The sequence below is a fragment of the Rhipicephalus sanguineus genome, chromosome 2, assembly GCF_013339695.2.
Source record: "Rhipicephalus sanguineus isolate Rsan-2018 chromosome 2, BIME_Rsan_1.4, whole genome shotgun sequence".
In the NCBI taxonomy this organism is placed as follows: Eukaryota; Metazoa; Arthropoda; class Arachnida; order Ixodida; family Ixodidae; genus Rhipicephalus; species Rhipicephalus sanguineus.
In genome coordinates this window covers 6928120-6945732 of record NC_051177.1, presented here as the reverse complement: position 1 = coordinate 6945732, position 17613 = coordinate 6928120, and the positions used below count along the sequence as shown (strand labels likewise).

Below are 17613 nucleotides of genomic sequence, written 5' to 3'. Positions count from 1 at the left end.
AGGAGGACGTGCCGTCTGTGGCCGAGTCGGTTCGCACCACGCGCTGCAGAGCGAGGGGTCGTATGTTCGATTCCAGGCAACGGAACTTTTATTGCGATAGCAGTCATATGGACAGTCACGACGGGTTTTTGCCTCCGCCGTAGCCGTCATGTCCCGTGTGAAGTCCAAATTGATAAGATCCCCCCGCGCATCGTATGTTCTACTGCGGGTAAAAACGCGAAAGCGGGGGCGACGAACGCGGCCGAAGCAGAGATCAAACGAGCCGGCCCATTTCCGTCGCTCGGAGGGTGCATGCGATAACATCACCCCGCTTGGGAGGCCTGCTGTCGAAGCAGACAGGAAACGCCCCACCCATCTTTAACAGGCACGCAAAGACGCGAGGGGGGGGGGGGGTGTCGCGCGAGCAGCAACATTGAACTTTGAATCTAAGGGCACGGTCGCGATCGCTCGCGCGCACGCTATCTCGACAGCCATCACAGCGGCCGGCTCGTACACCCTTCAACGTGCTACGCTCCCAAGGCGAAATGAGTATGCGGAGAGCATCTCACCCTGGAGCGGCCGTATTCTCTTACACCAGCGTTTTGTAGTTACGCGAGATCGAATACAAAACAGTTAGCTGACAGCCTCACTTCGTATAACACTACAATTTGTGCTATCGCATTCATTGCTTCGCCCTTGCGGTGAAACTCTGACTCTTCAGCAAGCCTGGCTGTGGTAGAAATAAGCGCACAATCAGATGGATCCGGCTTGTATGGAAGTATCGTGTGGATGGTGTGCGACGGATGCCTTCCGTGCAATAAGAATGGTGAAAAACCAGTAGTGCTCTGAGGGGCGGTATTGTATGCGTAGGTGACGAAGGGCAGAATCGCATCCCAATTTGTGTGATCGGCGGCGACGTACATTGACATTCTAAAAAGAGACAGGGCGTGCAAACACGGACACAAGAAAGAGATCAGGACACCACAAACGCCGACTAACAACTGAAGAGACGCACAACGGCTGAAAAGAAAAAAGGCACGAAAACTTATCTGGGCATGCCCATGCAACCGGCGAACCTATCAATCCGGCACGCGTGGCGGTCTACGTGGAAGATAACTGTTAAGGCATTTGATTTCATCTTTATGCATGTTAATCGACGGTTGGCTCACGCATGCGCTACCACTATTCTCGATATGCCATGCTTCAATCATCAGGCGCGTTTCTTCATTTCTATGCCGGTACAACACTGCGCATTCATCGAATTTTGGCGTGCACTTACAATCTCGACAATGTAAAGATAGATTAGAAGGTGAGCCTCCTGTTAGCGATCTCTTATGTTCCAACAATCTCTGGTTAATGCATCGGCCCGTCTGTCCTACGTAGAAGCGGCCGCAGCTGAAAGGGACCTTATACACCACACTCGTACGGCATCCAGTGAATTGTTGGTGTGTTTTACGAAACAATTATCGGTCCGCTTCTTGTCTTTTACTCGCTCATTCTTCCTCTGCACAGCGGCACAAATCTTACCTAGCTTATTGGCAGCCGTGAAAACAACATTAACGCCGTATCTACTTCCTACTTTCTTTAGCCTGTGAGATATGCAATGAATGTACGGAATACCTACGACACGTTTCTTCCTATCGCTTTCTGCAACCATGCTCGGACTTAACACAATAGATTTCTTTAAACGCTCAGCGACCGTGGCCACTGCATCACGAGGATACCCAACATCTAAAAGACGCGTAACCTGTGCGCTAAAGCTATCACTCATTTTGTGCTCACACGACTTGGTGAGGCATGACTTAAGGCAAGACATGGCGATGCCGTTTTTACAACCTTCGAGTGCTTCGACGAAAAATTTAACAGCGGTTTGGAAGATCTAGGAGAATACTGCCAGCACACGTGGTTCTTCTGGAACGTTAAGGAAATGTCTAGAAATTGTATTCCATTATTCTGAGGCACCTCTTTTGTAAAGCTCAGCCCTCCTCCATTTAATTCAAATTTTTCGCTCACGGAAGTTACCACCTTTCCAAAGTCCTCACCACTACAAAAAATCAAGTAGTCGTCCACATAACGAAAAACCTTAATAACCGAATTACCTAAGGCGCCTTCCAAAAGATTGTCAATCTTGCTAAGGTATAAATCACTAAGAACCGGATCAACCTTAGAACCAATACATATCCCTGATTTCTGCACATAAACGCCTTCCTTCCAACCTACCAGCGTCGACTTTAAATACATGGAAAGGATTTCTAGAAATGCCCCGGTAGAAACACCACATTTATCGGTGAAAACCGTCTGGTCGCCTTGCTCGTTAATACATTCATTAACACATTTTAACACATTGACAGTATGTCGCTCAGCGTGCGGTTAAAGCGTTTGGTTAGGCCATTCGTCTGCGAGTGGTAAGCAGTAGTTTTGCGGTAAACAGCATGACACTCTTTGAGAATGGTTTCTAGAAATTCCGACAAGAAGACACGGCCTCGATCGCTGAGAACCTCCTGGGGTGGACCGTGGCGCAGTATGAATCGTTGTAGCAGGAAGGAGGCAACATCGCACGCTGTAGCCGCTGGGAGGGCGGCGGTTTCGGCGTATCGGGTCAGATGGTCAACAGCGACGATGGCCCAGCGGTTGCCAGCAGACGTCAGAGAAAGCGGCCCATACAAATTGATGCCCACGAGCCCAAATGGACGGTGAGGGCAAGGTAATGGTTGTAGACCTGCTGGCGACACGTGCGTTGCAGATTTTCGGCGTTGCCAATCGAGGAACCAGCGAACGAACTTCTGCACGTAACGGAACATCCCTCGCTAGAAGTATCGTTGTCGAATGCGGTGGTAAGTTTTGGATACCCCAGAGTGCGCGCATTGCGGATCAGAGTGGAGTGACTCGCATATTTCAGAATGCAGACTGCGGAGTATCACTAGTAACCATTCGCGGCCGTCGGCGTCGGAATTCTGTCGGTGCAGTAGGTCGTTAGGAATGGCGAAATGGTGAGCTTGACGACGCACGCGCGAGTAGGTGGTGTTGCCGACGGATCAGTGAGAAAATCGATCAGGGAGGCAATTCATTTATCCTTGCGCTGTTGGGTAGAGATGGTGTACACGTCGATGGAAGAAACTGTAATAAAAGATACTGAGCAGGGCGCGTTGTCATCAGGCAAGGGGGAGCGCGAATGGGCGTCGGGGTCAGCATGCTGGCGTCCGTTACGGTACAGCACACGGATGCCATAATCTTGGAGGCTAAGTGCCCAGCGGATGGCCTGAGGGATCCTTCAATGATGACAACCAGTATAGTGCATGATGGTCGGTGACGACATCAAATGGGCGACCATACAAATAAGGTCGAAAATTTGCAAGAGCCCAGATGATCGCCGGGCACTCTTTTTCCGTAACAGTGTAATTCTTATCGGCTCTAGTAAGCGTACGACTTGCATATGCGACAACATATTCGGGGAACCCTCGTTTGCGCTGCGCGAGGACAGCGCCGAGGCCTACACCGCCGGCGTCCGTGTGTACCTCCGTTGGGACCGTAGGGTCGTAGTGGCGTAGTATGGGAGGAGACGTCAATAAATGACGGAGCTTTGTGAACGCGTTGTCGCACTCGGACGACGACGAATTTAGGGACCCGTTACTTCAAAGCAGCTTCGCCAGCGGCGATATGATGGTGGAAAAGTTTGGTATGAATCGTCGAAAGTAAGAAAACAGTCCTACGAAACTGCGCAGTTCTTTCACGGACGTAGGTTTGACAAATTCGGCCACGGCCCGAAGCTATTTCGGATCGGGAAGGATTCCGTCTTTGGACGCGACGTAGCCGAGGGTTGTCAGCTGCCGTGCTGCAAATCGACACTTCTTCAGATTGAGTTGAAAGCCGGCTTTGCTCAAACGCGTCAAAACATGCCGCAGGCGTTGGATATGCGTGGATATGTCCGGAGCAAAAACGACGACGTCGTCCAGGTAACGCAAGCATGTGTGCCATTTCAAGTTGCGCGGAACGGTGTCCATCATGCGCTCGAAGGTTGTGGGCGCATTACACAGAACAAACGGCATGACGTTGAACTCGTACAAGCCGTCGGGTGTGACAAAGGCTGTCTTCGGTCGAGCGTCATCAGCCATGGGTACTTGCCAGTACCCCGAGCGCAAATCGAGAGATGAAAAGAATTCTGCTCTTTGTGGGCTGTCAACGCGTCGTCGATTCGCGGCAGCGGATAAACATCCTTGCGAGTGATCTTGTTGAGCCTCGGTAGTCCACACAACCGCACAGAACAGTCCTTCTTCGCAACGAGAACAACAGGAGACGCCCATGGGCTGTCCGAGGGCCGAATAGCATAGCGTCGAAACATATCGTCGACTTGCTCATTAATTACCCGACGTTCTGCGGGAGACGCGATGTGGACGTTGCCGCAGTGGTGGTTGGGCGTCAGTGTCGATGCGATGCGTAACAGCGGAGGTGCGGCCGAGAGAAGTTTGCCCGACATCGAAAGAAGAACAAAATTCTTCAGACAATATATATATATATATATATATATATATATATATATATATATATATATGTTGGGCAAGGAAGTCACGTTGGCCCCTGTAGAATAAGGAACATGTGAGAGCATGACGCACGTTGATTTTTGGCGTTATATTTATTGACGTTTCGGCTGGTGGACCAGCCTTTGTTGTGGTGGTGCTTTGGGAAAGGCTGGTCCACCTGCTGCAACGTCAGTAAGTATACCGCAAAAAAATGAACGTGCGTCGTACTCTCCCTTGTTACGTATATATATATATATATATATATATATATATATATATATATATATATATATATATATATATATATATATATATATATATATATATATATATAGTCACGTGGCCGCGAAGTCCACGAAGACAACAGTCGGCATTTTCAAGATGAAATTGTTCGTTTGGCCGAAATTGTGGCCGGGAAATGAGAATTCGAACTACAGCAATACACGCTGTACACTGATAGCGGGGAACAGGGCGTCGTCCGTCGATAGACTGCCGATGGCTGGGACGCGCCGTCTTTTATGCATCACGCATCGAACTTTCCAGACTTATCAGTGGTGGTCGCGCAAGCTCCGGAATAATCTAGACTATTCGCGTCCTGCGCGCAGTCTTAACAAAATGATCTACTACGATCGCGAAGCCTCTCGAACACTGCGGCACGGTCAGCGTCGAGCGTTGCTAACCATTTTTGTTGGTCAAACCCGAATACACCAAAATAAAAAAAGAAGTGGGCGTTGCATTGCCCCCCTCTGAAAGCATCGTCCCGATCCTTGTGACCAGAACATAGAAGTAAACAAAAAGCAAATGCATACACAAATCGATTACAACAAGCAATAAGTACAAGCAAAATTAAAATAATGAAGCAAAATGCTCAGTCCCCAGGTTCGCTAACGCGCATAAAACGGCTTAAGGCGCACGACATGGACGACTTCAGATCGTGCACGGTGCCTTTGAGAGGTCGTAATGCCGTCCGGGATAATCTCGTAGTCTAGAGCGCCGTGACGTCGAATCACCTTGTATGGCCCGAAGTATCGCCCAAGAAGCTTCTCGCTAAGTCCTCGACGGCGTATCGGCGTGCAAACCCACACACGGTCACCGGGTTGGTATTCCATGTGGCGTCGTCGAAGATTGTAACGGTGGCTGTCGACCCTCTGCTCGTTTTTGATGCGCAGGCGGGCGAGCTGTCCAGCTTCATCGGCGCGTTGCAAATCAGCAGTACGTCGAGATTCGCTTCGCCGGTGGCCCTTGGCAACATTGCGTCGAGCGTCGTTGCTGGGCTCCTTCCGTAGACCAATGTGTAAGGCGTCACCTGCGTCGTTTCATGCACAGCGGTCTTGTATGCGAAGGTCATGTACGGGAGGATGGCATCCCGCGTCTTGTGCTCGACGTCAACGTACATGGCCAGCATGTTGGGGATGGTCTTATTTAGCCGCTCGGTGAGGCCATTGGTCTGAGGATGGTAGGCTGTGGTCCGGCGGTGGCTTGTCTGGCTGTACCTAAAGATCGCCTGAGTTAGCTCCGCATAAACGCCGTACCTCTGTCGGTGATGAGGACCTCTGGGGCGCCATGAGGCAGAATGATATCTTCAACGAAGAACTTCTCTACCTCGGCGGCACTGCCTCTAGGTAGGGCGCTTGTTTCGGCGTAGCGGGTCAGGTTGTCGGTAGCTACGACGATCCACTTATTACCGCTAGTCGACGTTAGCAACGGCCCCAGGAGGTCCATCCCGATCTGCTGGAACGGTCGTGGAGGTGGCTCGATCGGCTGAAGAAAGCCCGCTGGTCTTGTTGGCGCTGTCTTGCGTCGCTGACAGCCTCGGCATGTCCTTACGTAGTGAGTGACGTCGGCGGCAAGTCGTGGCCAGTGGTACTTTTCCTGTATTTTTGCCAGCGTTTGGGAAACACCGACGTGTCCTGCTGTGGGGTCGTCGTGCAGAGCCTGGAGGAGTTCTGGTCGCAATTCTGAAGGCACCACGAGAAGGTACTTGGCTAGAAGTGGTGAGATGTTCTTTTGGAGAACGCCGTCGCGTAAGAAAAACGACGCCAGTGCTCGTTTGGATACTGTCGGAACGACGGCGGTCTTGCCTTCGAGGTGTTCCATAAGGCCTCTGAGTTCCGGGTCGGATCGCTGTTGTTCAGCGACACATTTTGTTGACATTGTGGCTGACTATGATGATGACTATGAACCCTTTCTAATGTGTTTGCAGCTTTCAACCACTCCCTAGTTACGCAATTGAAATTGTACGCCTGGTCTGAATTAACACTTGTGCCAGGCACATTTACATCCGTTAACGCTTGCCCAGTATGGCGACTGCTCTCACTTACCGGCCATACCCGTCTTGAGGAAGAAGCTTCCCGAGTGTCGTCCCTTGAGGAAGCGGTAGTGGGGCAACACGTGGTGCTCCTCGTCATCCGGCTCGTCCTTGGTCGTCTCGGCCCACGGGTATTGTTCGTTGATCACGCACTCGGTAGTGAATGAAAAACGGTCGGCCAGATCCTCGTACTCCTTCAATTTTTTCTTGATGCGTGCCAGGATGTGGAGCTTGTAGCGCGTCAGGTCCACGTGCAGCACAACCAGCCACGCTATGCCCACAACGCACATCACGATGCCGTATACCTAAGGAAAGCAAAACAATATAATCACACAGTCATCGGTGCACAATTCCTTGATGAGATCAGCTCAAACTAAAAAAAAGTCCGTCGCGTTTTTTCTCTGGGCTTCAATAAAATGCGCACGTATCATGTGATGACGAATGGTGCGAATAGCGCTGTAAAACGAGATCTATTGTTGCTAGTTAGCGTTGTGTGTGGTCGTGCTGTAAGATACGCATTCGGGCGGGTTGGCTCATGATAACGAGAACAGAGCTAACATGGCAGGACGAAGATAGAACAGATAGAAATTCGCCGGTACGTTTCCCTGACGACACGCATTCTAGCATTCAACGGGCATCTGAAGTTTAACCTTGCCTGCAAGTCCCAGGGACTGTTCCCACCCTCGTTGCGTCTTCAAAGGCCTCTGTCGACGAGATTTGGACTGAGCGTTGTTTCCAAGGCGGAACGGCACTTGCTCCAAGCAAGAATCATGGATTGCAAGGACCAAGCACGAATACTTAAGAATGACGCATTCTTTTCCCGACGGCGCCTTGAAGCTCAATGTCCAGACGAAGTAGCACGCATGCAAATGCACGCCAACTTTCAAGCCAACCTTCGCGCTCATAAAGACGAGCAATACCACGCCAAAAAGCTGGAAAGATTGAAGCAACGCCTCACACCGCGGTTACCAGGCTCCCAAAAGAAGGTGGTGTACAACCTGTCCTCGTACCAGCCAAACAGCCCCGAGATGGCAGTCATGAACCTCGGTCTCAACTTCAATATGGGTCCCGCAACAGACACGAAGAAGTTGGTATGTGCTGCTGAGCGTGCTGTCTGTTTGGTCGACCAGTCTCGCCGTGATGAGGCTCGCACCCGCGTTGTAAACGTCTTGTCAAAGCTGCGCACTCAACCCACGGTGGCCCCCTTGTCCCAGCAGGAGCGTGATGCCGTCAAGAGGCTACGTGAGAATCATGACATTGTGATACTTCCTGCCGACAAGGGTAACGCTACTGTCCTTCTCGACAAAAGCAAGTACATCAAAAAAAATGCACTTGCTTCTGAGTGATGAACAAACATACGCCCCGGCTGCAAGAGACCCTACACCTAAGCTACAAAGGGACTTGCAAAATCTTCTGTCCAACATCTTCCGCATGGTGCCGCCTCAAAACAAGCAGCTGCATTATAAATTGCTTTGCCACAATGGATCAGCTCCAGCTATATACGGCCTACCGAAGGTACACAAGACCGATATCCCCCTGCGGCCTATAGTGGACTTCACTCGCTCCCCGCTCCACAGGCTGTCAGGTTTTCTTCACAGGGTCATCTCGGCCCTGGTAGGCAAAGGTGCTACCTATATACGCAACACGTATGACTTCATCGAAAAGGTCAAAGACACAATAGTCGATCCGGACGAAGTCTTGGTTTCCTTCAACGTTGTGTCACTTTTCACGAGTGTACTCATAGACATGGCCGTGGATGTGTGCGTTGCCGCCCTCGACAAGGACCCGACATTGCCCGAGCGATCTCCCCTCGAAGCGCACGACCTAGGCAGACTACACAAGTTTTTCCTGTCGAACACCTATTTCACCTTTCAGGAGAAGTATTACCGGCAGTTACACGGTGCGGCGATGGGGGCGTCGATTTCGGTGACTGTTGCTAACCTAACAATGGAGGCTATTGAAGCTCGGGCACTTTCCTCGTTTACGCCGAAACCGAAGTGCTTTCTGAGGTATGTCGACGACTGCTTCAGTGTTTTGCAGCAGGAGAACCTCCACCTATTCACGGTTCACCTCAACAGTATGCATGCAGCAATTCAGTCTGAGGGCCAGCTACCGTTCTTGGACGCCCTGGTGAAACGCGATGGCTCAGGCTTGTCGTTCAAGGTGTTTAGGAAGCCCACTCACACTGGCCGCTACCTGAACTACATATCGGTGCACCCGGCTTCGCGAAAGGGATCTGTTGTCGGCTCTCTTCTTCGTCGGGCGGAAAGGGTATGCACGACAGGGGAGGACCGTGCGGGTGACAATGCACTGGTGCGGCAGGAGCTGATGGCGTGTGGTTACCCTGAGTACCTAATTGACTCAGTGGGGCGCCAGTTGGCTCGTGCAGTGCCCGCCCAATCTGGACCCACAGAGAAACGGGCCGCAATTCCGTATGTTCCGGGAGTAAGCGAGTCCTTTGCACGAGTTCTGCGGTCTTATGACGTGCAGGTTGCGCACGTCCCGTCCAGGAAGCTCCGGCACGAACTCGTACGTGTGAAGGACCCTCTTGAAAAGGAACGGTACCCGGGTGTTGTGTACGTCATCCCCTGTGCGAACTGCCCTTACGTCTACGTGGGGGAAACCGGCAAATTCAAGACGAGACTTCAACAGCACAAGAATGACGTTAAGAATAAGCATGTTGCGTCCAATGCCGTGGCCGAACACTGCGCAACTACGTCACACGCTATCAGCTGGAAAGATGCCCGTGTGATTGCCAGGGAAAAGAATCGCGCTACACGCCTTTATCTGGACTCCCTGATCATCCAAACTACGCCGCACACCCTTAATCGCAACGAGGGTAATCTTCCTCCGATGCACGCCAGGTCTCTTGGTCACGTGATGCGCCGCGCATAAAAAGGCGAACTGCTGTGCCGATCTTTTATTGTGAACATGGTTCCCGTGGGGGAGCCGAAACATCAATACATTCCTTTTTAAATCATTTGGTCGGTGTCCGGATCCCTTTAACTAGTATGTTTCATCCCGGCCAGACGGGTTTCCGTCATACTCTCAACTTCATCCAGCACGAAAGTAGAACGTATCCTTGCAGATGTAATTTAATGTTCACTGTACATTGATATAAGAGAGCTTGCACAATCTATCCTGTTGTTTGGCAGCTATACACCGTGGATTATACCGTGGATGCTCCCGCGTTGACGCATGTTGTTACATCTACATCCCGATGGCTAACGTCCATGTTCAATGATTGAACAAGCCTTTGTGGTAGCTGTAGTATTTAACGGTCAGAGCGTAATCAGAGAAAGCGGTGTGACAACCAGAAGAGCGTTGCTGATTGTTCACAGAACTTCGGCTAAAGTCGTCATCCCGCGGCATGTTAAACAGTTATTGAACGCCACGGCCGGATTAGAGGTAAACGCAACGCACGTCGTGTCTGCTCTCTAGCCCGGCCGCGATTTTTCTAGGGGCGAGCGTAAGATGGGAACGCGGCGTTACAGCCAGGCGACGCAGGTGCGCGTCGCAGAGGTATTAAATGCGAAGCATTTCTTAGCGAACCTTTGGCACTTTGAGCGTTTCTATCTATCTATCTATCTATCTATCTATCTATCTATCTAGCCGCCTATGTCTGGGTGCTCTCATGATCGCCTCCCTAACTTGGTGTACACCAAAATTGGCATGGGAAGGTAAGAGGATTTGGCGAATATGACTGTCGGCTCATGACATGAATGACGCGAAAATCCCGTCGCGTACGTCGTCAAACCCTTTCCTCCAGACACATGTGGCACATACCCATTTACCACGGGCCGCGGTGTACGGTTATGCGCCACAGGTGATTGACAGTTTATATCTACCCAGGAACGGCGAGAACAGACATTGGTAATTTAAATCAGAGAGCGTCAAGAAAAACCGACATTGGTAGCGTTGACCCGACGAATGGAAAGAATAAGAACTAGGATCCCAGCAGGAATCGAACCCAAGCATTCTGCGTGGAAATCAGGTATTTTACCACAGAGCCACGCCAGGTCTGTAAACTGGTTTGAAAGAACAGCCTCTGCAGGCGTAATTTCGGTGCAACGTCACTTGTGTTTGTGGTGCCACCTATCTAATTTTACAAGAAAGCAATAAACACTACATATGTACTCCTGCGTTACAGGCGTCATATCAGATCAACGTCTGTGGTTCTAATGGTGGCTGCGCTTTTATAGCAGTCAATTAAGCATTACATTTGTATTCCTGTGATGCAGCAAGCTATATTGAAGCACTTCTCAACCCCGGGTGAATACATTAACAAAAGTTACGTGTGATATTCACATGATTGCACCATAAAGTGCACTTAGTTTCAATAATACTGACATATGTACTTTAACGTGAGGGCTGACGTTACGTCGCACCATCAGTTACCCTTTCACCGCCATTGTTGTCAACGTGCTTGGTAAGCCCACGATGTGCACATAGATACTACATTTACAAAAACGCGTCGATCCACCTCGTAACGCTTGGCTCAAAGCCATAAAGCACAGTATAGATGTACTCGCTGACTGCTTCGCATGAAACTGATTCCCACAACGCGTGGGACCTGCCGAATTTTTTTTGGTAGGGTTGAATGCTATTAGCGAGGCCGAAGATTCGGCAAAGGTCGCTACTACGCGGTGTGTTAAGGCGTCGACAAAATTTCTCTTCCATTGGGAGCGTGCCGAATGGGATGGACGCATAGGAACGACGCGTTGCAGGAGCGAATTGTGGAGGCCACGGGCATGATGTATTACTTCACTTTACCACTCCCAGACAACGACACTACTCCGCCAACCAAGAGCACTGTGAGAGGAAAGTATCAGATATAAACAGCGGGATTGTAACGCCTCCAGAATGTGTGACTGTGGCGCAATGGATACGGTGACCGTCATCTGTTGTCGCGGACCGAGTGGTCGTGGGTTCGGCTCCCTTTGACTGAACTTTTTTTAACGCAAAGTGTTTTATGCCGGGGTCCACCACGGTTCCACTGACGTATTTCCGTCACGGATATGACGTAAAATATACACTAACAGATGGGAAAGAAAAAAACTTTAAGTACCGCAGCCGAGAGTCGAACCTACAACCCCTGTGGCCAAGTCGGTGCGAACCGACTCGGACACAGATGGCACGTTCTTCAGCATGCTAACGGCAAGCTATTTATGTACGCCATTTACCATTTCAGGTACACAGATATCGGTGACACTACAGCGTGTGTTCGCTATCACTAGCGAGTTGGCGCGAAGGGCTCGAAGGGCGCGCTTTAACGCTCGTCACCGCACGCGTTGCGATGCGTGCGCCTCCACAGTGCGTGGTCGCTTCTGCGCGCGAGCTTATGTCGTGATGGGGGGTGGCTTGTACGTCTTGTGCTGTTTGCGTTGAAATTACAGTGAGCGCGAATGTTACTTCGCTCACTGCAGCGGCCGCTTTTGCGAAAGGAGCGCGCTGCTCACACACAAATAAGTTACAACTGTGACAGTTCGTGCTCATCCAATGTATACTTGTGCGTTCGTTTCGTGCGTCCTCCTTCGGGTTTGAGCAGCGCGCTTTAACCGTCGAGCTGTGACAGTTGTTAGTTCGCGCTCATCCTGCGTATGTTAAAAGCGAAGCATTTCTTAGCGAACCTTTCGCACTTTGAGCGTTTCTATCTATCTATCTATCTATCTATCTATCTATCTGGCCGCCTACGTCTGGGTGCTCTCATGATCGGCTCCTTAACTTGGTGTAGATCAAAGTTGGCATGGGAGGGCAAGAGGATTTGACGAATATGACTATCGGGTCATGACATGAATAACGTGAAAATCCTGTCGCGTACGTCGTCAAACTCTTTCCTCCAGACACGTGTGGCACATACCCGTTTACCACGGGCCGCGGTGTACAGGTATGCGCCACAGGTGATGGAAATTTCTATCTACCCAGGAACGCCGACAGCATACGTTGGTAATTTAAATGCGAGAGCATTAAGAAAAACTGACACAGGCAGCGTTGACCCGACGAATGCAAAGAATAAATATCAGGCTCCCAGCAGGAATCGAACCCAAACATTCTGCGTGGCAATCAAGTATTCTATCACAGAGCCACACCAACTCACGAAGCTGCTTTGGAAAAAGACCCTACGCAGGCGTAATGTTGGTGAATTGTCAATTTCGGTGGCACTGCTGGCTATCTCACTTTATCAACATTGCATATGTACTGCATTGCATTGCATATGTACACAGGCGTCATATTAGATTAACGTCTGTGGTTCCAGTGTTGGCTGCACTTTTATAGGAGTCTAATAAACGTTACATTTGTATTGCTATGATTCAGCAAGCTATAATGAAGCATTGCTTGAAACCGGAGGAATACATTAACGAACGTCACGTAAAATATTCATGTGATGGCACCATAAAGTGCACTTAGCTTCGATAATGCTAAGGTATGTGCTCTAACGTGAGGGCTGATGTTACGTCGCAGCGTAAGTTACCATTTAAACGCCAGTGTTGTCGACGTTCCTGGTAAGTCCACGATGTGCACACAGCTTCTACACTTAGAAAACAGGTCGATCCATCTCGAAACGTTTGGCTCAAAGTAATAAAATACAGCATAGAAGTACTCGCTGACTGCTACGCATGAAACTGATTCCCACAACGCTTGGGATCTGCCGAATTTTTGACAGTTAAATAAGAGGGTCGTTAAAAGCAAGGTCTCAATTAACGCTGTATTACGTAGCGTGGGCCTAATTAACTCAGCCTTAGCATGGGAGAGCTTAGTTAGCGTCGTCTCAATTAACGTGTTCCGAGCAAATTGTGGCTTTATTAGCATGCTTTTGGCATGTATTGACTTAGTCAGCCAGCTCTACCGCCGTGCTAATGAGCTAATCAGGCGGGCGCACGGGGAGCGAGCAGAAGATGAAGTGAACGAAGAGAACGCGCACCGGCCGAGCAGCGCGATGAAAGGGAGAGCCCGATAACGATGATGGCACTTTGCTGGTAGCACCAACTTCATTCAATTGCTATTTCACTTGATATGTGCCGTTACAATATTGATTACGTCACAATTTGATTCGCTTAACGTTTAGACCCAATTGTTATTTTCCGACTCTCATCATACGCTCGTTCACTTCAGCTAATATGTCACTGCGAGCCCCTATAGAAACTAGCGAGGTCTCTTACGCTATCGCAAGGACGACTCGAAGGCGAAAGACTGAGTGCCGTCAGAAATGACGAGGCGCCCTGATCATCGTGCCTCCTTTGGTGCCTGCATCATAATCCAACTACGCCTGGCTCAGCGTCTTCTACAGCGCGCCCTGTCCGCCTTACTCTGCAGCCGTCAGTAGGGTCGAGCCACGCGAGCGCTGTTTTATTTCAACACGAAATTACGCGTTACAAAACAAACCGCCGTTACGTAGGCTCCCTAGATGTATTTATCCTAGCCCTCCCCCTAGGAACGCATTGTGCACCTAGCGCGGTTTCGCAATGTCAATCCAGGATTGGCGGCACATCACCGGTTTAGCACGGCCGGCGTGATCAGCCACCTTGGACCAAGCTACGATTGCAGGTTTTTGGGTGTAGCGCCGCGTACGAATTGGTAAGAAAGAAGATGACAGGAAAGAGGCGCACTCGCAACTGAGTTTTTGTTAATGCGAAGCAATTTCTTAGCGAACTTCTGCAGCTTTGAGCGTATCTATCTATCTATCTATCTATCTATCTATTCTATCTATCTATCTATCTATCTATCTATCTATCTATCTATCTATCTATCCTATCTATCTATCTATCTATCTATCTCTATCTAGCCGCCTACGACTTTGTGCTCTCCTGGCCGTTTCGTTAATCGGATGTATACCAAAATTGGTGTGTCATAAGCATGGCTTTATTACGAACATAAGTGACAGGTCATATCATAAAAATCATGGCACGCATGTCATGAACAGCATGATTTACATTCCACGGCCTTTGGGCTCTTGTTGTCGTTCCGTTAATTTCATACATACCAAAATTGGTACGGCCGTGACAAGAGTTCATGACTAACATAATGACAGGTCCTAACATGCAAATCATGACGCGCAATGTCATGTGCAGCATGATTTACATGACATGGTCTCGGGGCGCTCGCGGCCGTTTAAATGAAGGGATACATACGAAAACTGGTATGACGAGACATTTCTGTATGACGAACATAACTGACACGTGGTAACATGAAAATCATGATATGCATGTCATGTGTGACATGATTTACATGCCACGCTCATGGCGCACTCGCGGCCGTTTCGCTAGATTGATATACACCAAAATTGGGTACTGTGCGATGTGACTTTATGAAGACATGAATAACAGGTTGGTAGCATGAAACCAGACATCAATGACATGTATGTCATGATTTACAGCCTCTTCATGGTGCATTCGCGTCCGTTTTCGCTTGCGTGATATACACCAAAATTGGTGTTGTTACGCGACATGACAGTATGGTCCGAACGTAAGTGAGCCGTGGTAGCATGAAATATCATGACATGCTAAGTCATGTACGTACTCGATTATACATACCACGCTCATGATGCGCTAGCGGCAGTTTCAGTAGATTGGTATACACCAAAATTGGTATTGCGCGATGTGACTGCATGAAGAACATGAATGACAGTTGGTAAGATGAAAACCATGACATGCATGTCATGTATGTCATGATTTAATTGCCACGCTCATGATGCATTCGCGGCCGCTTCGCTAGCTCGATGTGCACCAAAATTGGTATTGCGCGAAGCGACTGTATGACGAAGGTAAATGAGACGTGGTAGCATGAAAATCATGACATGCATGACATGCACGACATGATTTACATGTCATGCTCATGACGCTCGTGCCGTTTCGCTTGCTTGACATACACCAAAATTGATATTGCGCGACGCGACGCACTGCATGACGAACGTAAATGACAGGTGGAACAGGAAATCATGACATGCAGGTTATGTATGTCATGAATTTTTTGCGTCGATTGCAAATATAAAGCTATGAAAATCACCACGTGTTACCTCTAACACTGCCACATAGTAAAACAGATAAAACCAGATAAAATGGCCTACCACACTAATCATCGAGATAGCCTATTTCACATGAAAATAGGTCAAGAGACGGCTTGCTGATGCATCTGCTGCCCAACTTGTTGAGATATACGCTTCAAAATAACTCACGCTCTTGTTTTCTTCTGTATCTTTTAAGTAATTTCTTCTATATCTTTTAAGTAAACCTGCAAGAAATACCAACTAGCCGCATTGACACCCTTGTCAAGCAACGATGTCATGTGATGACAGTGTAGGCTTATGCCACAGGGCAAAGGAACGAGACGGCTGAACCAGAATCGATGCAGAGGGACACGAGCCGTGGCCTCACGTGCCACTGCGAGCGCCGTCATGTTTTAGAGTGAAGTCTTATAGCGGAGTTCAATCGGTGGTGGTGGTGGTGGTGGGGTGCGGCGTGAACCTTACTGCGCATGCGCCAAACCCTCTCCACTTCCCCTCTTCTCCCCATCTCCCCTCCCCGTTCCCCCTCTTCCCTTCCCTCGCCACATCACTTCGCCCTTCCCTTCTCCTCCCCCTTCCTCCCCCTCTCCACATCCTCTCCACTCCTCCTATCCCCTCCCTCTCACCGCCCCTCTCCACTTCCCTTCTCCCATTTCCCCTCAACACTCCACCTCTGAAACGCGGGCTTACATGCCGAAACACTGCTCGCATCGCCTCATGGTCCCTTAGCGGGAGATGGTGTGATTTTTAGATGCGAAGTATCTTCCGTTCAATACGGTGGTGGTGGTGGTGGTGCGGCGTGACCACCCTTACTGCGCATGCGCATACCTTCTGCCACTCACCTCTCCCTCCCCTCTCCACATCCCCTCTCCCTCCTTCTCCATTTCCCTTCCCGCTATTCCTGAAACGCGGGCTAGACATGCGAAATTCTCTCCTGAGCAACGCCGCGATGAGCACCAGCGCATGCGCGTCCCCTCCCCCTCTGTCTCCTCTTCTACGCTGCCCCCTCTCCACGCCTGCCGACCGCGTTCCCCGCGCCCTGTGAGAATTAACGGCCAGGCTAGAGGGAAGACAAGACGCGCGTAGCGTTCCTCTTCGCGTTCCACGACGCGAGGTCGGTATAGCATGCCCAGCGAACGGCAACGGAACGCGATCGTGCAATGCTCCGGCTTCGCATCGCCTCATGGTCCCTTTAGCGGGAAATGGTGTAATTTTCTTCTCTTGAGGTCCGCCGCTCTCCGCTTTCGTTCACCCCCAAAGGAGGGCGCTACAACGGCAAATATGGTGTTACGGCACAGACGTCACGCCAGAATTGTGACGTCATATGACGCCTCAAATTTTTACAATCGTGCCGTCATGATGAACGTCCTATGGTGATGTCCTCACGTGATGAGATTTTTGCCCCACTCGTCCCCGACGCCGCAGGACGCGAGACACCGACGGCAAACTTTGTGTTATTGAGGCATATAAGCCTTTCGCTGAAATAAATACGCAGTGCGGCTGGAGTCACATGAAGTGTTTGTTACTGTTCACGCTAAAAACGCCGTAAGAAAAATCTCGGTGCACAAAACCCGCGCCAGTGCAAAGGGCGCATTGCGAAGCAAATTATAATTCTATTCGACTTAATTAACATCATTCATATGCAGCTCCGTCAGTGTAAAGGCAAGGTTTTTTTGTTGTTTTATACAGCTGCGATGTATGGCGGCTGTATAACACAAAAGTAACCCTTTTCACATGCATTGCAAAGTTCGAATTTATTCTGTTTTGCGTTCCTTTTATAGAACCAGTTGGTTCCACAGAGGGGTCCG

General features: G+C 49.8%; 1 protein-coding gene across 1 annotated transcript in view; it reads right to left on the bottom strand.

Annotated features, from left to right (window-relative positions):
- Positions 1–17613, bottom strand: part of LOC119381034 (proton channel OtopLc) — a 531927-nt gene that overhangs the window by 72256 nt on the left and 442058 nt on the right. Inside the window, exon 6 of the mRNA XM_049412134.1 lies at positions 6818–7109. Within this exon, the coding sequence (XP_049268091.1) occupies positions 6818–7109 (292 nt within the window). The remainder of the gene's footprint in view (positions 1–6817; positions 7110–17613) is intronic.